The 23,200-nt window shown below is 37.9% G+C and overlaps 1 protein-coding gene across 4 annotated transcripts in view; it reads right to left on the bottom strand.

The window, feature by feature from the left end:
• The window catches only part of CDK5RAP1 (CDK5RAP1 mitochondrial tRNA methylthiotransferase), a 91,108-nt gene that overhangs the window by 2,002 nt on the left and 65,906 nt on the right, over positions 1-23,200 (bottom strand). For all 4 annotated transcript variants that reach the window (XM_077111285.1, XM_077111302.1, XM_077111293.1 and 1 more), the window contains one exon: positions 8,107-8,247. In XM_077111285.1, the coding sequence (XP_076967400.1) occupies positions 8,107-8,247 (141 nt within the window). The remainder of the gene's footprint in view (positions 1-8,106; positions 8,248-23,200) is intronic.

The following is a 23,200-nucleotide window of genomic DNA, read 5'->3' as shown; positions in this document are numbered from 1 at the left end:
TACCATAAAATTCACCCTTTTAAAGTGTACAATTCAGTGGTTTTTACTATATTTACAAGGTTATACAACCATCACCATTATATAATTCCAGAATATTTTTACCTTCCCAGAAGGAAACTCCATACCAATTAGCATTCCCCATTCCTCCTTCCCTTAGCCCCTGAAAAACCACTAATCTTCTGTCTCTATGGATTTGCCTATTCTGGACATTTCATGTAAATATAATAATGTGATAAATACAAAAAAAAAACAATAAATAATAAAGGACAAATCCCACTTGCTTTGAACTTTGAAGGAAGAGAGAGACTAGAGAGGGACTCCACAAACACGGAATCAAAGAAAAGAAAAGAAAACACCAAAAGAGAAGGTTGGAGATTTGTGACTGGGACCTGTCAGTCCAGACCCCTCCCCATCACTTGGTCCCACGGCAGCCTAAGATTCACACAGCAAAAGCACAGCCCAGATACCTCCTGCCATGGATTCCTTTCAGTTTTCCTTCTACATAAAAGATCATGTTGTCTACAAATAGAGATAGTTTTACTTTTTCCTTTCCAGTTTGGTCATCTTTTATTATTTTCTCTTATGTAACTGCTGTTAAGAACATCTAGTACAATATTAAATAGTAATGGTGTTTCATTCCTGATCTCAGTAGAAATCTTAGGAGAAAAACGTCTCTACCACTGAGTATGCTAGCCGTGAGTTTACCCTAAATAATCTTCACTATGTTGAGAAAGTTCTCATTTAGCTCTACTTTTCTGAGTGTTTTCATAAAAAAAAAAAGGGTGCTGGATTTTGTCAAATGCCTTTTCTGCATCTATTGAGATAATCATGTGGTTTTTCCTTCACTCTATTTTTGTAGTGTATTGTACTGATTGATTTTCACACATTGAACCACCCCTGCATTTGTGGGATGAATCCCACTTGGTCATGGTGTATAATCTTTTTCATACACCATTGGATTTAGCTTGCTATTGTTAAGTATTTTTGCATCTATATTCATAGGGGAAACTGGCCTATAATTTTTTTTTCTTATTTTGTCTTTGCCAGGCTTTAGTATTAGAGTAATATTGGTCTAGAGAATGACTTGGGAAGTGTTAGCCCTCTTGAATTCTTTGGAAGAGTTTGTGAAGGACTGGTTTTATTTCTTTAAATGTTTGGTAAAAATCACCAGCAAAACCATCTGGTCCTGGACTTATTTAGGTGGAAATTTTTAAATTATTGGCTCAATCTCTGTATTTATTACAGATTTGTTGACATTTTCTATTTTTCTTAATTTGGGTAGCTGATGTATTTCTAGGAATTTTTCCATTTCTTCCACATTATCTAGTTTGTTGGCACACAACTGTTCATAATATTCTCTTATAATCCTTTTTACTTCTGTAAGGTCAGTAGTAACATCATCATCTTCTTGTGTGATTTTGCCATGTGCATCTTTTGTTTTCTTCGTTGTCAGTCTAGCTTTATCAATTTTATTGATTTCTTTTCATATAACCAACTTTTTGCTTTGCTTATTCTCTCAATTGTGCCTTTATTCTCAATGTCATTCATCTTCACTACAATCTTAAATTATTTCCTTTCTTCTGCTAACTTTGGGGTTTACTTTTCTCTCTTTTTTCTAATTTCTCAAGATGTAAAGCTAGGTTAATTTGAGCTCTTTCTTCTTTTTTAATATAGGCATCCATAGATATAAATTTCCCTCTAAGCACTGCCTTCACTACGTCCTCTAAGTTTTGGTATGTTGCATCTTTGTTTTCATTGTCTCTAAGTATTTTATAATTTCTCTTGTAATCCTTTCTTCACCTGCTGGTTGTTTAATTGTTTGCTGTTTAATTTCCACATATTTATAAATATTTCAGTTTTCCACTTTGTGTCTGATGCTTCTTTTATCTACCTTATTGACAGATGAGTAAAACATATGGATTAAAAATAAATAAATAAAAGGAGGAACAAATGTTAAAATAAATTTAGTAGATTGAAATGCTAGTGATAAATGAAAGGGAGGGGTAAGGGATATGGTATTATGAATCTTTTTTGTTTTTTTATTTCTTTTTCTGAATTGATGAAAATGTTCAAAGAAATGATAATGATGATGAATATACAACTATGTGATAAAAAAGAACGTTCAGATTGTATGTTGATTGGTTTTATTAACAAAAATTAAAAAAACAATAAAGACAAAATTTCAGTTTTCCTTCTGTTACTGGTCTCTTGTTTCATCCCAATGTGGTCAGAGAAGTTACTTTTTATTATTTCATTATTTTTAAATGTATTTACAACTTTTTCTTGTGCCCTAACATATGGTTTTTATCTGAGAATGATCCATGCGCACTAAAAAAAGTATGTGTATTCCACTGCTGCGGGGTGAAATGTTCTATAGTTACATCTAAATGGTTTAGAGTGCTGTTCAGTTCTTCTATTTTTTCAGTTTTCTATTCAGCAGGCACCAGGAAACAAATCTGGGTCTCTGGCATGGCAGGCGAGAATTCTGTCTGCTGAGCCACCATGGCCTTCCCTGTGTAGATCTTTTAAGTATGTTTTTATGGATAACATGGGAATTACATTTAGCATCCTAAATCTACTACAATTTAGCTTGCATTTATTCCAACTTGATTTCAATAGTCCACACAATTATCTATATTCTCCTATCTCGCCCTTTTATGTTGTTCAGATCACAAATTACATCTTTATGCACTGCATGTCTAGTAACAAAGATGTATGCTTCTTTTTTTATGCATTTGAACTTCCAGCCTTATACAAAGTAAAGGACAGTGTTATCAATGAAAAATAAAATAATACTGTATGTATATATATTTACCCATATTTTTGGTACCTCAGAAATCTTTATTTCTTCATCCAGCATCATACTGTCAAGTATCTTTCCTTTCAACACAGAGGACTGCCTCTAGCATTTCCTGTAAGGCAAGTCTCATGATGTTGAACTCCCTCAATTTTTTTTGTCTGCAAATGTCTTAATTTCTCCCTCATTTTTGAGGAACCACTTTGCCAAGTATAATATTCTCAAGTAACAGGGATTTTTTTCCTGTTTTTTCTTTTTCTTTCAGCACTTTAAAAATGTCCTCTCATTGCCTCCTAGCCATTAAGGATATATGACATGTCACTTCTATCTTGCTGTTTTTAAGATTCTTTGCCCCTGGCATTGGACAATTTGATTGTAATATGTCTCGTACAGATCTCTTTGAGTTCATTGTGCTTGCTGTTTATTAAGCATCATGGATTTGTAAGTTCATATCTTTCAGCAGATTTTGGAAGTTTTTGTTTGTTTGTTTGTTTTCGCATGGGCAGGCACTGGGACTCGAGCCCAGGTCTCCGGCATGGCAGGTGAGAACACTACCACTGCATTACCATTGTCCACCCAGATTTTGGAAGTTTTCTGTCATTATTTATTCAAATAGTTATTCTGACCCATTATTTCTTTCTTCTCCTTCTGGGGATCCTATGATGTATATATTAGCATGCTTTTTTCCTTTCTGCTCCTCAACCTGGACAACTTCATGTTCACGGAGCCTTTCTTTTGCCTCCTCCAGTCTGCTCCTGAACCCTTCTACTATTGAATTTTTTACTTCAGTTATTGTATTTTTTAGTCACAGAATTTCCACTTGGTTCTTTATAATTTTCTATCTCTACTGAAATTATTGCTTTGTTTATATGTGGTTTTCTCCTTTCCCTTATTCTTTGTCCTGTTTTTCCTTTAGTTCATCAATTCTATTTTTGACAAAAAATCCATTTTGCTCTAAGATTTTTGATTAGTACTACAGAGACTATGCTTCCTCCTAAATATTTTTTGTCAAATTCTTTTTGTCTGACTGGGCCATATTTTCCTGTCTACTTGTATGTTTTGCAATTTTTGTTGAGAACTAGACATTCTGAGTACTACATTGTGACCACTCTGGAAATTTAGTTCTTCCTCATTTCAATCTGTCAGATTATGAACAAGAAGGAAAAAAAACGAAGGAAAGAAAGAAAGGAGGTCAAAAAGAAAAGAAAATAATAGTAGCAAACAGACAAAATACACATATACACAAAGGAAAAAACAGTGATGCGCATCACTTCTCCAAATCTCCTGTTATATTGTTATGTGCTCTTGGGAAGCTGAAAGCTGCTGCTTTCAAGGCAGAAATCTAGCATTCCTGCTCATTCCTCAGGGGTCCATCAGACCAAGAAATATAAAGCAGAAAAAGAAAAAGCAAAACAAACAATTTTTTTAAAAATGTAAAAAGAGGAGTATACAGGTGACTCATGTTCCTGTAGATCCTGATGGACTGACAGAAGATGCTGCTTCTGAGAGAAATGGAGGCTAGCCTGTCCCAGGCCCTCAGGGATTCATCAGACTAAACAATACAAGAAAGAGAAAGAAGAAACCCAACCAACGAACAAGTACACTGTATCTCTAAGTCCTTGTAGATATTAGCATGAGGCAAAAAGCTGCTGTTGCAGAGAGAGCTGGCCCCAAGGCCCAGGGTCTATACAGTGTCCTCTGGGATCTGCCAGATCAAGAAACACCCACATGCAGAAGGAAGGAGAAAAAAAAAAAATGAGCTCCTGGTGGATGCTGGTAGGAAAGTACTGCTGCACAGAGGGCCAAAACTGACCCTGAAGTCCAAAGTCCAAAACTGACTGAAGAGGGTCAACTTCCACACTCTGTTCCCTCTTGGATCCCCAAGACCAACCTCAACCTTCAACTCCAACTTTTAGAGGAACAGGTTTTCTCCGCCAGCCCTGGCCCCAGCTGGCCACTCTCAGAATCCAGGCCACATTGCCACAGCCACTGCCACAGGGCTAAGCAATAGGAGCTGCTCACTAGTTCATGCTTTCACTTACAAAAGCTGAACCCCTGGCAGCCTCTCACTTCCTCTGGTACTCCCGCAGTTGCTCTAAATAACCACTCTGGTTCCAGGGTTACTTAGTTCATTCCAGTCTCCTTTTTATTTTTCTAATGGAGGGAGCAATTTGTAAAATTTCCTAGTCCACCATTTTGTGCCTGCTCTCTAAAATTCTATTTCTTGATACAGGTGACAGTTAAATAGGTAGGGTCACTTTGTGATAACTCATCAAGCAAGGTGGGAAGATGCTTGTAATTTGGGCACTTTCTACATTTACAGTATCATCAATAAAATAATTCCTCTTAAAATACAGAAATAGTGAGAAGCTATTGCAATCTTCCAAGCAAGAAATGAGAGTAGCTTGGGTTTAGAAAGAAATTATCGGATTCGAGATACATTCTATGAGTAGAGCCTAAAGTGATAAACCGGTAGTATAGAGTACAGGAAAGAAGGTATTGTGATGATTCCTATGTTTTTGGCTTGAGCAACTGGGTGGTACCATTTGCTAAGATAGGGAATGCTTGCAAAATAGAAAATTGTAGGAAAGGGGAAGAAATTAATAACTCTATTTTTACCATATCACGTTTTAAAATGTAAGAGAGTAAGGAGATAAATGCAAATTCACTGAAAAGATGACAAGGGTCAGAACTAAAGTTGCATTGACATCAGAAAATGCGGACACTTCCCACACAGTGTTACGCAAAAAGACAGTATGTTGTTGAGTGGGTTGGTAGAAATTATGATGAAAGAATGAGGTTTCATCTGACTGTAATTATTTTCACTATGAAGTATGAGACAAAGATCACAGGTAAAACTAGGAATTGGGAAGGTGGATGGAGATTCAAGGAGAAAGAGAATGAAAAAAATCAGTATAGTAGAGAAGTATAATAGATCAGGATATCAGGATCATGCTAAGTGCTCATTTTCAGTTTTATGGTGATGAATTTGAAATTAGTGCACTCTGCTCATGTGACAGAGACTGTAACATGAACTCCCATATTCAGCTGGGCACATGGTCATTCCGAATGAAGACCACACTGCTTAGCTTTTTTGCAGTCTTGCATGGAGAGCTACTATGGCAGAAGTGGTCTGTGTCCTAAAAGAGTATTTGCCCTTCTCTCTTTTTTCTCCTGCCTGCCAGAATATGGACATGATGGCTGGAGCTGAAGCGGCCATCTTAGATCATTAGATGACCTTGAGAATGGAAGCCACACACAGCAGAGCAAAAGAGAGAAACAGCCTGGACCCCTGATGATCATGGAGGCATCACAATCACCAATCCTGGACCTTCTAAATCCAGATTTTTATATGAAAAAGAATTTCTGTCTTATTTAAGCAACTGTATTTTAAGTTTTCTGTCATTACCATCGAACCTAATCCATGTAATACAGCTTAACCATGTGCTTTTCTCCCAGCAATGTTCAGCTGCTTGAGTGCAGATGCAGAGTAAACAGGTGACTGGTTTCACTAGGGTTGAACACTACAGAGGAAGAGGGGATGAAAAAGTGATGATACAGGGCGGGCCGCGGTGGCTCAGCGGGCAAAGTGCTTGCCTGCTATGCCAGAGGACCTCGGTTCGATTCCCGGCCCCAGCCCATGTAACAAACAAACAAAATACAATAAAAAAAAAAAAACAAGAAAATGTTTAAAGATGTTTCCCTTTCTTCCTCCCTTCCTTCCTTCCATCCTTCCTTCCTTCTCTCTGTCTTTCCTTCCCTTCCTCCCTCTTTAAAAAAAAAAAAAAAAAAAAAAAAAAGTGATGATACAAAGGAAAGGTTCTAGTGCAGCCCAGAAACTCTAAGCTGAAAGAACATAAGCCCAGCAGAGATAAGAGACATAGGGAGACAGCCAACAGACCCCTGATTCAAGCTCCTGCTTGACTTCCATTCTTCACTAAATGTCAATTGTAGAGTTCATGTCACTTCAAAACAAAAATAATTCTGAGTACCATCCTATCTTTTGTGCCAAGGGGAATTTTTCCATTTTACAAGAGACAACATGCTAACTCTACAGCCAACTAACCTAAACTAACCCTTTTCTCAAGTAACCCTTAGCTGTAGTAGAATAAGTGTAGGAAGAGGTGTGGAAGAGCAACCAATAATCAAAGATGCAAACCTTCAGAAGACAGAGAAATACGGAAACAAGACAGGGTCAAATAACAACAAAAAAATGAACAAATGGAGAAGCCTATGAAGGATTATTTCCAGAGCAATCACATTGTTGACTAGTAGGAATCACCTCCTTAGGAAATTCCTAAGTAATGTTTAAGAAGACAATCCCCAGTAAGGAGAAGGACAGGAGGCAGTAGGATCATGCTAAGTTCCTGTCATATGAATAGAACATGGGAGAGCAATTTCAACAGGAACAGTAAAGTTCTAACTAGTGGTAAAATTTCCAGGACAGTCCACAGAAGTTACATGCCAGGGGAATGAGCCTCCCTCACCTGTAAGCCATAGGTCATGGCTTCCAATACTCAAGACTAAGATAACAAGTAAGAGCAAGGACACAAAACAGACTAAAGGGTGAGGGCTAAGGAACAAGGAGAAAGAGGTAACACTGATCAACATCAGTAGACAGAGAATCACCCTCTCCTGCTCTGTCTCTCTTTGCAGATGCCGTAAAGCTCAGTGTTGGAGAAACACCTTTGTCCCTGCCTACCTTATCAGAACATGCCCTACAGCTCTTGGTTCTGTAGCAAAGTACATGAAGCAAAGAGGATCAGAAGGAGGGGAAATGGCAGTGTCTGACCTATGACAGAGTGAGAAGAAAAGGAAGGAGAAGGAAGATAAAGGAAGAAAGAAAGAAAGGAAGGAAGACTATCCCTAGTGAAAGGGGAGAAGGAAAGGGAAATCCTACAGCCATACAGCTAGGCCTGCTATTCCAGGGAAGGGGCCCAGGAAACTTAAATGCACATAAGTTAGGGACACCTGGGGCATCAGAGACTACGATGACACCTTGATCTCTGACAGGGACCATCATCACCTAACTCAAAATCACTAATACTTCCTGGCCTTTCTACAGCAGGAAATAACATGATATACTCCGACATCACCAAATTCTCAGAAAGAACCCTTACAGGGCAAAAGAAGAGAAAAGAAAGAGGACATTACTTAGGAAATCTGATCCAAGGTGCCTTTGAGTGTACAGGTTATGAAAACTACTGAGAGATTTTTATTATACTAAAGTAAAAAATATCATCCCTCAAATTATCCAATCTAACACTTGTTTTCACCCTGCAAGCCAAAAGCCCAAAAGGACAATTTACCTTCACCAGCACATAATCACCAGGTTGGGCTCTAACTCTGAACCCAGGGTTAGTGACATCCTCCATCTCTACATCAGGGAAGATCACCTTAAGGTTTCCATCATTCCGGCCACACAGGTCAGTAGCCGAGCGTTTACTGAGCTGCAGAAAGAAGAGAGAAGAGTACTTTTAGGCAATCAGAGTGCACCAATTTTAAGGGAAAGAGAACTACAACTTTATCGTTGCAACCTACATGCCAGACACTGTGCCAAGAACTTTACATCCATTACCTCTTAATATGAGTACCAGATTTTTGCAATAGTCTCCTAATTATATCTCTGCTTTCCCAATTCCCTTTTACGGTCTATTCTTATACAAGAGCCACAGTGATCCTTTTAATAGGTAAGCTGGGTGCCCCCAAGCACAGTCCCTGGGGTGACACAGGGGTTGGATTCGTAGGGGTCAGATATGGTTAGTTTTCTCCTGGTTGGAATTCTGAGACAAGGAAAACAAATAAATAGAGGTAGTGAGGTTGTTCAAATAATTAGAGGTAGGAAAACTATTCAAAAACTGACAGTTTTGGTTCCTTTTGAACTGACTGTACTTAATTGGGTTTTTTCCCTGAAAGTTAAGTTTTGATTTAAGAAATATGGCTGTGGAAAATCTAAATATTGAACCTATTTTATTCCATATTTTTATCATAAAATTAAAAATTACTATGAACATATGGAACTTTGAGTAGGACATGAGATTTTGTGGGTTTGTCCAGGGTGATGCCCTGATAAATCCCAAAGTGATCTGAACAGTAAATAAAAGAGTATTTCCAAAGTCCCCTTCGGAGAATGGTGAGAATGGGGGAAAATTCAACTTCCCCAAGTTGAATTCTTGATATTCTCACAAGCAGTGTGGACAACCAAAGCTATAGGCTGAGCCCCCAGTCTTGGAGTTTGTTCATATGAAACTTAACCCCACAAAGGATAGGTCAAGCCTACATAAAATTAGGCTTAAGAGTCACCCCCAAGTGAACCTCTTCTGTTACTCAGATGTAGTCTCTCTCAGTCAACACAACAAGCAAACTCACCACCCTCCCCCTGTCTACGTGGGACATGACTCCCAGGGGTGTGGACCTTCCTGGCAACGTGGGACAGAAATCCTAGAATGAGCTGAGACTCAGCATCAAGGGATTGAGGAAACCATCTCGACCAAAAGGGGGAAGAGTGAAATGAGACAAAGTGTCAATGGCTGAGAGATTCCAGAGTTGAGAGGTTATCCTGGAGGTTATTCTTACGCATTAAGTAGATAGCACCTTGTTATTCAAGATGTAATAGAGAGGCTGGAGGGAACTGCCTGAAAATGTAGAGCTGTGTTCCAGTAGCCATATTTCTTGATGATGACTGATAATGATATAGCTTTCACAATGTGACTGTGTGATTGTGAAAACCTTGTGTCTGATGCTCCTTTTATCTACCTTGTCAACAGATGAGTAGAACATATGGAATAAAAATAAATAATAGGGGGAACAAATGTTAAAATAAACTTAGTTTGAAATGCTAGTGATCAATGAAAGGGAGGGGTAAGGGTTATGGTATGTACAAATTTTTTGTCTGTTTTCGTTTTATTTCTTTTTCTGAATAGATGCAAATGTTCCAAGAAATGATTATGATGATGAATATGCAACTATGTGATGATATTGTGAATTACTAATTATATATGTAGAACGGAATGATCAAAATAAGAATGTTTACGTTTGTTTGATTTTGGTATTTAAAAAAAAATTTTTTTTTAATTGCTATGAACATAAAAAAAAAAGTAAGCTGCATTATGTCAAACCTCCCACCTCAATCAGATTAAAAGCCAACATCTTTACAATGGTCTACAAGGCCCAGAATGATCTGGCCCCCATTAATTCTCTGAACTCATCCTTCTCACTCACTTTGCTCCAGTCATTTTTACTTCCTCTGTTTCTTCCATATTCTAAGCATGCTCCTACCTCATGATCTTTAACCCTGTTTTTTTCCTCTGTCTGAACACTTTTTCCCCAGATGTGGCTTGGCTTAGACCTTACTTCACTCAAGTTTCTTCTCAAGTGTCACCTTCTTGGTGAAGCCTTCCCTGCTACTGATATAAAATGCTAATGACTACCATGCCCTATTTCTTCTCCCTTTGTGGCAGCAAGCCTCAAATATGACCCTGGTGTGACCCTTGTTATCCTAGTATTCACATCATTGTGTAGTCTCATCCCATACTGAAAGAACAGTGATCTATGTGACCAAAAAAAACATGGAAACAATGATGGTGTGTCACTACTGAGATTAGGTTAAAAAAAGACCACAGCTTCTGGTTTCTCTCTTGGCACACATGTGCAAACTCACTTTCTCTTTGTTTCTCTCTCATCAGTTGCTCTCAGGTAAGACATATGCCATGTGGTGTGGGCCTTTAGGAAGCCCTGAGGAGAAGCCCAGGTGGCAAGGAACTGAGGCCTCCACCCAAGAGCCAGAAAACAACTGAGGACAAACAACCAAGTAAATGAGCGTGAAAATGGACATTTCAGCCCAAGTTGAGCCTCTAGATCACAGCAGTTCTGGCCAGTAGTTAGACTACAAATTCATAAGCAACCACAAGCCAGCTAACCCGCTCCAGATTCTTGAGCCTCAGAAACTGCTTACAATAAAGTTTCATTTGTTTTAAGCTGCTAAAATTGGGAATAATTGTTATACAGCAATAGAAAACTAATATATGCCTCTTTTTCTTAGTATATTTTTTCTCCCTAGCACTATCTGCCATCTAATATAGTATAGATTTACTAGAGCGTTTTTAAAGTCTGTCTCCCCCAAATAACTCATAAGCTTCATAAGAGGTCTACATCTTCCTTGTATCTAGAACAATACCACGCAAAAAATATTTGTTGAGTGAAAGATTAAGCAAAGTAGGTGATAGGTATTGCCAGCTCCATTCACAAAAGAGGACAAGACTCAGAGAAGTTCAGGGATTTGCTTAAAGTCACTCAGATGGTCAATATCAAAGTTAAGACATAAACCCACCTCTAACTAAAAAGCCCAATTTAGGACATTCACCCTGAGGCTTCAGCTAAACTTCAGTGGAAGCCCCTGAAAGGGACAGAAAATCAACAGTATTCCCAAAATTCCTGAGCACAACATCTAACTATGAATAGAATGGGAGTGAGAAATAATGCTGTGCTGGTTTGAAAGGATGTATACCCCTAGAAAAGTCATGTTTTAATCTAAATCCCATTTCATAAAGGCAGAATAATCCCTATTCAATACTGCATGTTTGAAACTGTAATTAGATCATCTCCCTGGAGATGTGATTTATCAAGAGTGGTTGTTAAACTGGATAAGGTGACGACATGTCTCACCCATTTGGGTGGATCTTGATAAGTTTCTGGAGTCCTATAAAAGAGGAAACATTCTGGAGAAAGAAAGAGATTTGGAGAGAGCAGAAAATGCTGCAGCACCATGAAACAGAGAATCCATCAGCCAGCGCTTTGGAGATGAAGAGGTAAATGCCTCCCAGGGAGCTTCATGAAACTGGGAACCAGGAGAAGAAGCTAGCAGATGACGCCGTGTTCATCATGTGTCCTTTCAGATGAGAAAGGAACCCTGACCGTGTTCACCGTGTGCCTTTCCAGATGAGAGAGAAACTCTGACTGTGTTCACCATGTACCCTTCCACTTGAGAGAGAAACCCTGAACTTTATCAGCCTTCTTGAACCAAGGTATCTTTCCCTGGATGCCTTAGATTGGACATTTCTATTGACTTGCTTTAACTGGGACATTTTCTTGGCCTTAGAACTGTAAACTAGCAATTTATTAAATTCTCCATTTAAAAGCCATTCCGTTTCTGGTATATTGCATTCTGGCAGCTGGCAAACTAGAACAAATGGGAAAGAGATGATGTCCTTAAATGGTAGGTAATTGTTTTCACTCACTTTAAAGGTGAAGAGCTAAGTTCCCTGCAAGAATTCCAGGGCAAAAATAAATAAATAATTCCAGGGGCAGAAGAGCAAGAGGAACGATCCCTTAGTACCTTTCTATATCATGGCACTGACCATATCACAACAAAACAGTCTGATCTGTTTATTAATCTGTCACAGTCATGAATTCTAGAAGGCAAAGATGATACTTTACCCATTGTGAGGTCAGGTTCATGTGTCAACTTGGCCAGGTAATAGTGCCCAATTATCTGGTCAAGCAAGCCCTGGCCTATCTGTTGCTATGAGGACATTCCATGGACGTAAATCATGAGCAGGTTGGCTGCATCCACAGCTGATTATATCGGCAATCAGCTAAGGAGAGTGTCTTCTGTAATGCGTGATGCTTAATCTAATCACTGGAAGTCTTTTAAGGAAGATTCAGAAGAGACAATCCCTCTTCCTGCTTCAGCCACCCAGCCTCTTCTGAGAGTTCATTGGAGCTGCCAGCTCACGGTCTGCCCTATAGACCTTGAACTCTCACATCTTCATGGTGCGTGAGACATTTTTATAAATCTTATATTTACAACTATCTCCTGCTGATTCTGTTTCTATAGAGAACCCTAGCTCATACACCTATCTCAGACCCCCAAGGGTCTTAAAGAATGCCTGGTTAAAAAACATTCTTCTAATTACTGATTGCATATGTAGAATGGAATGATTTCTAAATGTTGTGTTAGTTAATTTTTTTTAATTAATAAAAAAAAAAAAACATTCTTCAACCAAGGAATCTATGAAGACTAAGAGTTCACTGCTGCTGCACAACAACAAGGGTAGTACATGGCATACAACAGGAGCCCAATACAAGTTTTGCTGACTATATGTTAATGAATAAATCAATCAATAGACCTCCAACAGGCCTGAAGCCAAAGACTTATAGGTGATATGTTTGGCAAACCAACTTTCACTTAGCCAGTCTCAGAGTAATCATACAGGAATGCTCTGGGGTTGTTCTGGGTTACTTCTCCTTACTGAATAGGCAAACTAAAAGCCAAAGACTCCATCACAACAGGCAGAAGAAAGGATTAGGAAGATTAAAAAAAACCACTATGATGAGATTAACTTGTAGAGCATATGCAAGTCTTTCTCTCCAGCTATGATAGCATGCCAAAAATCAAATCAAGTCTCTAGCCTTAACTAAACAGGGAACAAAACATATGAAACAACTGTTTTCAGACACTAAACAAAAGATTACACAATCCCTGAAAGAAAGGAAGCCTGTCAATCACACCTATTTTCTATAAGTAGGTGAATGCCAGATGAGTGCATGTGGAACAGGGAGAGAGATCTCAAACAAAGCATGGTGGCTCTCTTTGAATTGAAAAGACAGGGATGAGAGTTCAGGGAATCTGAGACAGCTAGGAACTGTGTAGCAGAGTTTGAGTGAGTAAGGAGCTAGGAAGAAAAGAGCTCCAGAAATATAGAGGAATCTCCCTAGGGTCTTTGCTGAATAATAATAAATGCAGATGTAGTGTGAAATTCCATATGGTCTGTTAGAGAGAGCAACCTGGGAGCTGTCAGCTGAATAGCTCCCAGAGCTCATACTGGGCTGGGAATCATTTGTGCTCTCACCAAACAGTCAATCATTGGTCCCTTGGGACACTGAGTAGTGATTCCAAAAGAGTCACACCTTTATCATAAGACTAAACAATCCCTAGAATAAAAACACTTCTAATAAAATTAAAAACAAGCCTCAAAAAGGATCAAATCGAATGACAAATAACTTTCTAACTGAACAAAGTCCAATATAAACACCAGATATCACAACATTCAGCATCCAATAAAAATTACTAGGTATGTCAAGAAGCAGAAAAATGTAACCTATAATCAGGAGGAAACAGAGTAAGAAACAATAGCAATGATGGAGTTAGTACACAAAAACATTAAAACAAGTACCATGACCAAGTTCAAATATCTAAAGGAAAACAAGCAGTGAGGAGAGAAGTGGAAGATATAAAAAGGAACCAAATGTAACTTGTAGTGATGAAAAATGTATCTAAAATTTAAAATTCAAAGGGTAATAGCAGATAAGATACTGCCAAAAACAGAAGAGTGAACTTGAAGACAGAGCAATAGAAACTATCCAAAAGGAAGTATGGAGATCAAAAAAAGAGAGGAGGGAACAAAGCAGTCTCAGTGAACCAAGGAACAGTAACAAGTGGTCAATCGTATGTGTAATTGAAATCACAGAAGGAGAGGAGAAACAGTGGAGATGGGGGGAGAAACAGGAGTAATACAGGACAAATATTTAAAGAAATTAAAATGAAAAAATGTCCAAATTTCACTGAAACCATAAACTCACAAACTACACTTCAGTAAACCTCAAAGGGAACACAAAAGAGCAAAAACAAAGAAAACCATGCCAAGACACATCAACTTCCTAAAAACAGTAAAAGAAAAATCTTAAAGGTAGCCAAAGAAAAAAGGCATTTGTATGTATGACAGAAGAAAAGGCTTAATGATGACTACAGACTTCTCATCCGAACTGTGAGAGTCAGAAGATGATGACTGTCTACCTAGAATGTGAAACCCAGTGAAAATGTATCTTTTTAAATGAAGGTAAAAATTTTTTTCAGACAGACAAAAGTTGAGGGGATTCACAGTCAAAAGCCCTGCATTATAAGAATGTTAAAGGAAGGTTTTTATACCCAGAGAAAATGACACCAGATAGAAACATGAAAGTATACAAAGCATGAAGAAAGCCAAAAATAGTAAATGAGTAAACATAAAAGACTTTTGTCTCATTTTTAAATTTTTCTTTAAAATACAATGTATGGAGGTGGCTGAAGGATGCGTTGACTGAGAAGTAGGTTGGTGAATGATGGTGTATACATATGATCCTCTGTGCTGCTACAAAAAGGAACAAAGTTGTGAGGCATGCAACATTGTGAATAAACCTGTGGGACATTTGGTGAAGTAAAATAAACCAGAAAAAAAACAGAAAATATTGGATGGTCTCATTTTGAAAATGCAGGGGCCTAGATTGTAAACTCTTATAGCAGTCATGTTTAGTCCAGAGCAGTAATTGTTATTTCTTGAGTTTGAGAGGCTGTTTTACATATGTATAACCTGGAATTTAGAGATAAGAATGAAGCCAATGAAGTAGGAATTAAGGTAATTCAGAATGCAAGGGTAAGGAAGATACTATTTATGTTTCAGAACCTCACCTACTCTTTGAGACCAAAGGAAGAAAGGTTTATTTTGGCCAGAACCTAAATTTTCTGTGGCACACAACCTAACTCAACCTCTCTAGATAGATCACTTAAACAACCAAACACAGGGAGCCCAGAATAAGAATGAGGACCTTTAATCCTGTATAGCCTAATGTAATACCTGGATAACAGAAGCATAATAAGCAGATAATAAAAAAGTATTGGCAAAGTCCCTTGAGGGGTGGGACAAAAAAATATGGAACTATTAAACTTTACCACTGAGGAAACCCCTGACTCTGTCAAACACTGAAGACACCCAAAACAATGCAAGCTCTTTATCTTGAGGCTAGCTGTCGTGAAGCTTTTTACATGAGGCAGAAAAGCTTAGCCTACCTGTAGGTATTCCTAAGAATTACTTCAGAGGACCTTTTTTGTTGGTCAAAGGTTGCCTTTCTCTCTCTAAGCCCAACTCTGCAAATAAAACCATTGCTCTCCACCCTACATGGGACATGATATCCAGGGATGAAAGACTCCCTAGCAGCATGGGAGATGACCCCTAGGGATGAGCCTGGTCCTGGCACTGTGGGATCAACAATGCCATCCTGATCAAAAGAGGGGAAAGAAGTGTAACAAATAAGGTACAGTGGCTCAGAGAGTTCAAATAGAATTGAGACACTACACTAGAGGTCACTCTTACATATGCTTTAGTTAGACATTGCCACATATCATAACTTGCCAAACCCCAACCAAAACCATTCCTGCCAATCCTAAATAATACTTAGGGCATTATATAAGTTTCTACAAATGTTCCATGCACTAGGGTAACTCTCAAAAACCTACAACCTCCAGATGGGTCCCTAGACTGGATAAGTCCTGAAATGCAGAGGGGCCAGCCCCCTTCCAGAACATCCGCCAGTTCCATCTCCCTACTCCATATTATTGACAGTCCCTTCCAACATGAAAAAGTTAGAATGGGCATAGCCCAAATACTCCTAAAGAGTGGGAGAAAGATCAAAGGAAATGGTGGAGTTATACAGAGAAGGTCGGGTTTAACAAATGAGTATGAGTGCTGAATCATTATACTGATATTTCTTTTGCCTCCAGTACCTTAGAACAACTAGGAATAAAAACCTAAGATTATGGAATTGTAACCCATACTAAACTCTGAAATCTGTTCTACAACTGATTGTTGCAACGTACTTTGAAATGATTGTTTTTATATATATGTGTTATTTAAAGAAGATAGGATTTAACAAATGAGTATGACTGCTGAATCACTATACTGAAATTTCTGTTAGTCTCCAGTGTCTTAGAGCAATTAGAAGAAAAAACAAAAAATTGTGGAACTGTAACCCATACTCAACTTTAAAATCTGTTCTGTAACTACTTGTTAAAATGTACTTAGAAATGTATTGCTTTTTTTTGTACATATGTTATATTTCACAATAAAAAAATATTAAAACAAACAAACAAGAAAACTACTTATAAGAAAACTGGAGCCTAGATTACAAGCCCTTATAGCAGTAACACTTAGTCTAAAGTCCTAAGTGTATTTCTAGATTCTGAGACACTGAGTATATGTGTTATCAGGTAGCATTTCCCTGGAATTTTAAATAATTCTGTAATACCTAAGACCCAGAAATGGAGTACTACAGCCCTGATAGTTAGCATAGCTATATATAACAAAATAACAAAAACAGAGACCAGGCCTCAATTAGAGTTAGAAACAAAGCCAATCTGGCTGAGTCTAAGGTAAATCAGAATATAGGGTAAAAGATGTTAGTGTGTATACTCTAGACCTTCACCTACTATATGAGACCAAAGGCAGAGAAGAGAGGTTTATTATGTCGAGAAACTAAACTTTCAGTAACACAATCTAAATCAACCTGTCTGGATGGCTCATTTAAACAACCCAAACTCCAGGAGTCCAGAACCGTAAGGAAGACTTATAATTCTGTATAGCTTAATGTAACACCCGGATACATCTCAGACCATGGTGGGCTGATAATTAAAAAGCATTGATAAGAAAAAAAAAAGTTTTGGCAGAGGCCCTTGAGGGTCCAAGGGGGGGTGGTAAAAAAATATATATATAATATTATATATATGGTACTATTTATAATAATATTAAATATATTATTTTTCATATATATGGAACTATTAAACTTTCCCATCTGGGAAACCCCAGGTAACCTCTCTCAACCACGGACTTCCAAGAAAATAGGCCAAGACCTTGATTTTGAGATTTGCCTTTATGAAACTTATTTCTGTAGGGGAGAAGCTAAGACATCCATAATGAGAGCTAAGAGTTGTTTCCAGGAAACTTCTCTTGTTACTCAGATGTGGTCTCTCTCTCTCTCTCTCTCTCTCTCTCTCTCTCTCTCTCTCTCTGCCCAACTCTGCAAGGAAAATCATTACTCTCCCCCCATGTGGGACATGACATTCAGGGGTGAAAGTCTCCCTGACAATATGGGGCATGACCCTGGTGATGAATCTGGCCCTGGCACTGTGGGATCAACAGTGCTTTTCAGACCATAAAAGGGGGAAAGAAGTGTGGCATCAGTGACCAAGAGAGATCAAATAGAATCAAGAGACTATTCTGGAAGCTACTGTTATGCAAGCTTCAGTTAGATCGTACTAAAAGCCACGGTTTGCTAAACCCCAACCAATATCACTCCTGCTAACTCTTAAAAAACACCCAGGACTCAAATTGAGACTCTGAAGATTTCATGCACTAAGTTTGCTTTCCTGGAACCTATAATTCCCGGAAGGTTCTTAGGTCAGATAAATCCTGAAACCCAGAGGGAGCAACCTCTCCAAGATTATCGATTGATTACATCCCCCTATCCTGACATCCCTTTTCAACACGAAAAAGTCAGAATGGGCATTGCCTAAAAGATCCCCTATAGACTGGGAGAGGGATCAGAGGAGAAGGGTTAGTATAACAGAGAAAATAAGATTTAACAAACAAGCATGGCTGCTGAATCACTATATTTATATTCCTTCTAGCCTCAGTGTTTTGAAGTAGCTAGAAGGAAAAATCTGAAATGGTGGAATGGTAGCACATGAAAAACTCTGGGAACTATTGTGTAACTACTTATGAAATGTGCTTTGAAAATTATCATTTTTTCTTTCTTCGCTTTGTATATATCGTATATTTTACAATTAAAAAAAATAACAGTTGCCAGGAATGTTTAAATTAAATAAATAAATAACCTACTACTAAAGAAAAGCCCAGGACCATCAGATGGTTTCACAGGTGAATTTTACAAAGCATTTCAAGAAGAGTTTATTAACACCATTCCTGCTCAAACTCTTCCAAAAAACTGAAGAAGAGGAAACAAACTCATTCTATAAAGCCAACATTACCCTAATACCACAGTCAGATAAAGATACAAAAAAAGAAAACTTCTGACCGATAACTCCAAAGAATATATATGCAAAAATCCTCAACAAAATATTTGAAAATCTAATACAACAACATATTAAAAGAATAATACACCATGATCAAGTGGGTTTTATCACAAGTATGCAAGGGTGGATCAACACAAGAAAATCAATTAATGTAACAGACCACATTAACAAATCAAAAAAGAAAAACCACATGATCATCTCAACTGACACAGAAAAGACATTTGACAAAATTCAGCATCCTTTCATGATAAAAACACTTTAAAAAGTAGGAATCAAAGGAAACTTTCTCAACATGATAAACATCATATATTAAAAATCCATAGCTACATTTTCATTAGCTATAATGGTAATGCAGCTCAAGACTACAATGAGATACCACCTCACACCTGTAAGAATGGCTGTTATTAAATAAGAAACTACAAATGCTGGAGAGGATATGGAGAAATTAGAATACTTATGCACTGCTGGTGAGAATGTACAATGGTACAGTCACTATGGAAGACAGTCTGACAGTCTTAGAAAACTAAATATTGAGTTCCCCTATGACTATCAGCAACACCACTACTCAGTATACACCCAGAAGTGCTGAAAGCAGTGACACAAACAGACAAATTTGCACACCAATAGTCATAGCAGCACTATTCCCAATTCCCAAAGATGGAAATAATCCAAGTGCCCATGAACAGACCAGTGGATAAATAAAATGTGGTATAAATACAATGGAATGTTATGCAGCAGTAAGACAAAATGACGTCCTGAAGCACATGACAAGAGGGATAAACTTTGAGGACATAATGCTGAATGAAATAAGCCAGACACAAAAGGATAGATACTATATGATTTTGCTTTTATGACCATGGTAAAGGTGAACTCAGAGGCTTTATAATACAGAACACAGGGGATCTAGATATACACAGAAGCTAGAGATGAGTGAATGGTTAGTTAATGAAGTTGAAGGCAGTTCATTAGTGGATCTATAAGTAATAATGCCATATGGAAAATAAACATGATTGAAAGGGGTTTATATGTACCCACCAATTAAATCTACAAATATAAATAAGTTCTTGTATGAACTACTTCAAAGGTATGAATTCTGTACAAAGAGTTTATAATACTGGGGTATAGGGGAAAACTACTATTGCATGCTACGGGCTATATCTAACAGGAAAACATTAACAGTACCATAGCAAAACCAGGGGTAAATAATGGTGGTGGGGGAAAGGGATAGGAGATAAGGGGAGGTTTGGATTTTCTATTTGATGAGGGTATATTATCAGCTATTTTTATCTTGGGAGCAATGAAATTGTCTAAAAGCATTTATTGAAACAGACACTTTTTGGGGTGTTTCACCAGCTAAGGCATCACCATCTATCAACCACTGCTACACCACTTAACCCTTCACCCTGGCCAAGGCCAACTGGATTGCAGGAGGATCCCTAACCAAGCTGGGCCAATCATTTCCCACTTTTAAAAATTTGGATTTCCTGAGAAGTTTGGTCTGTCAACAGCTGGAACTATAACATGTAAACACAGGAACCACGGACTATTATATCCTGCCACACAGATGGAGAAGCAGGGAAAGCTGGTCTATGAAAAAGACGAGTTTGAATCTCAAGGGCTTCCCAGGCTACTTGCTGTCTCTTCCAGACACGTAACTGTATTCCTGCCCCTGGGGTCCATGAGACACTCCTGAATCTTTGTAAAAAGAAATAATAATAATAATTCTTTTTGGTTTAGACTGACTAGCTTGAACAGATTTTTGTGAGTCACTATTAGAGAATCCTAAAAATACAAATACCAGGAAATTGGTTGCTTTGATGCTGTCATATCTTAAAGCATGAAGCAGTACTCTCCTTTTCAAACCAGGACTTGGGAGAAGTCACAGAAATGGTTCTTTCTCTCTTTCCCCTCCTCTCCACTGGCTGTAAGATGCAACTTCAAAAAAGGTCAGGTTCCCAAACTGATTTCTTATTCTGTCTGTTTAGTACTCTAAACGATGGCTAGGTTCCCAGGCTTGACCACAGAAGTTTAAGAGTACCCAAAATGTCCTGAAATGCAGTGTATTTCTAAGAAAGTGTGGCAAAAAAAGAATTGAAGACAAACATATATGAGATTGAAATTTAAAATATACATATGGTTCTTTGGGAAGATTAGGTATACATACTTTTCCCTATTCTTCCCACTAAATACAAGTCAAAAGCCTGAATATTATATAAAAACAACTATAAGAAGACTGTGAAAGAATCAGAGAAGACAGAACAATAGAAATTATCCAATCTGTCTAGTGCCTTGAAGAGCAGTGTGGTGGTTCCACAGGAGGCTAGGGAAGGGGTTGCCATATGATCCTGAAACCCAGTTGCTCAGTGTATACCTGGAGCAACTGAGTGTGAGGACACAATGGACATTTGCACACTGGTGTTTCTAGGGGTAGACCCAGAAAGAATGGAGGTGGCCTAAGGATACAATGACTGAGGAATAGAAGGGGGAACTATGGTGTATACATATAATAGGCTATTGAGTGGCCACAAGAAGGAATGAAGCTGTGATGCATGCAACTAGATAAATGAACCTTAACAGCTGTATGCTGAATGAAATGTCAGGGACAAAAAGATGGTATCACGCCTCAATCACAGGGACTAACTATAATAGAAAAATTCAGTGAAGTCAAGTTGAGAGCATGGGTTATCAGGTTGGGGCTTATTGTAAAGGGTCCAAGATTGTAAGCCCTTACAGCAGTCACATATATTCAGCAGATGTAATGTTAATTCTGAATTCTAAGATACTGAGCTGTTTGTATATGGTCTTTCCCAGAAACTTCGGATATTTATGTGACACCTGAGACTCAAGAGTTAGAGCTCTAAAGCTATGTAAGTCAGGACTACCCCATACAGGAACTGTTTAAAAAGAAAAAGTGATCAGACATCAAGTAGAGACATGAATGAAGCTGATCTGGACAGGTCTAAGGTATATAAGAAGACTGGGTAAAGGATGATATCATCTATGTTTTAAAACTTCAACTTCTGTGTGAGACTAAAAGGAGATATGTTTATTTGGTGCAAAATTTATATTTTGGGTAGTGCATTTCCTAATTTAACTTGTATGGTCAGTTTAGTTAACACCATAAGTACATAGAATCTTGAATAGGGCATGAGATTTTGTTGGTTTGTCCAGGTTAGTGTGATGCTCTGATAAACCAGAGATTTAGACAGTGAATAAAGATATATTTTAAAAGTCCCCTTGGGGGAACAGGGAGATAGGTAGCTATATTTAACTTCTCCATTTGGAGAATTTCTGATATTCTAGCAAGCAGTGGGGATAATCAAATCAATAGGCCGAGCCCTCGATCTTGGAGGTCACCCCTATGAAACTTATTTCTGCAAAAGATAAGTTAAGCCTACTTAAAATTAGGCCTAAGAGTCACCCCCAGAGAACCACTTTTATTGCTTAGATGTTGCCTCTCTCTCGAAGCCTACACAGCAAACGAACTCAATGCCCTCCCCCACTATGTGGGACATGACTTCCAGGGGTATAAATCTCCCTGTTAAAGTGGGACAGAAATCCTGGGATGAGACAGGACCCAGCATCAAGGGATTGAGAAAACCTTCTCAACCAAAAGGGGGAAGAGAGAAATGAGACAAAATAAAGGGTCAGTGGCTGAGAGAGATTTCAAACAGCATCAAGAGGTTATCCTGGAGGTTATTCTTACACATTACATAGATATCCCTTTTTCAGTTTATTGTGTATTGGAGTGGCTGGAGGGAAGTACTTGAATTGTACAGCTGTATTTCAGTAGCCTTTGTTTCTTGAAGATGATTGTATAATAATATATATTTCACAATGCGACTATGTGATTGTGAAATTTTGTGTCTGATGTTCCTTTTAACTAAGGTATGGACAGATGAGTAAAAAATATGGATAAAAATAAAACAATCAATAGGGGGAACAAAGGTTAAAATAAATTGAGTGGATGGAAATACTAGTGGTCAACGAGAGGAAGGGGTGAGGGGTATGGTATGTATGAATTTTTTCTTTTTTCTTTTTTACTTCTTTTTCTGGAGTGATACAGATGCTCAAAAAAATGATCATGGCAATGAATACACAACTATGAGATGATACTGTGAGCCACTGATTATATTTCATGTATGGATTGTTTGTATGTTAAGAATATTTATGTTTGTATGTTGTTTTATTAACAAAAAAATTTTAAAAAAAAGAAAAGAAATTACCCAATCTGAACAACAGACAGAATACAGACTGAAAAAAAATGAACAGAGCCTCAGACACCCATGGGATTACAACAAAGGCTCTAACATTTCTATCATCAGAGTCACAGAAGAAGAGAAAGAGGGAAAGGCTGAAAAATTACTCAAAAATAAAATGTCTGAAAATGTCCTAAATCTGGCAAAAGACAAACTCTAAATAGGATAAATCCAAAGAAATTCATACCAAGACACATCACAGTCAAACTTCTGAAAACTATAGACAATGAAAAATTCTTGAAAGCACCAGAGAGAAACAATACCTTACCAATAAGGGAAAAATTTCAATGACAGATGATTCCT

This window comes from Tamandua tetradactyla, chromosome 1, assembly GCF_023851605.1.
Source record: "Tamandua tetradactyla isolate mTamTet1 chromosome 1, mTamTet1.pri, whole genome shotgun sequence".
Taxonomy (NCBI): domain Eukaryota; kingdom Metazoa; phylum Chordata; class Mammalia; order Pilosa; family Myrmecophagidae; genus Tamandua; species Tamandua tetradactyla.
The sequence above is the reverse complement of the archived record's forward strand: the minus strand, read 5'-3'. Positions and strand labels throughout refer to the sequence as shown.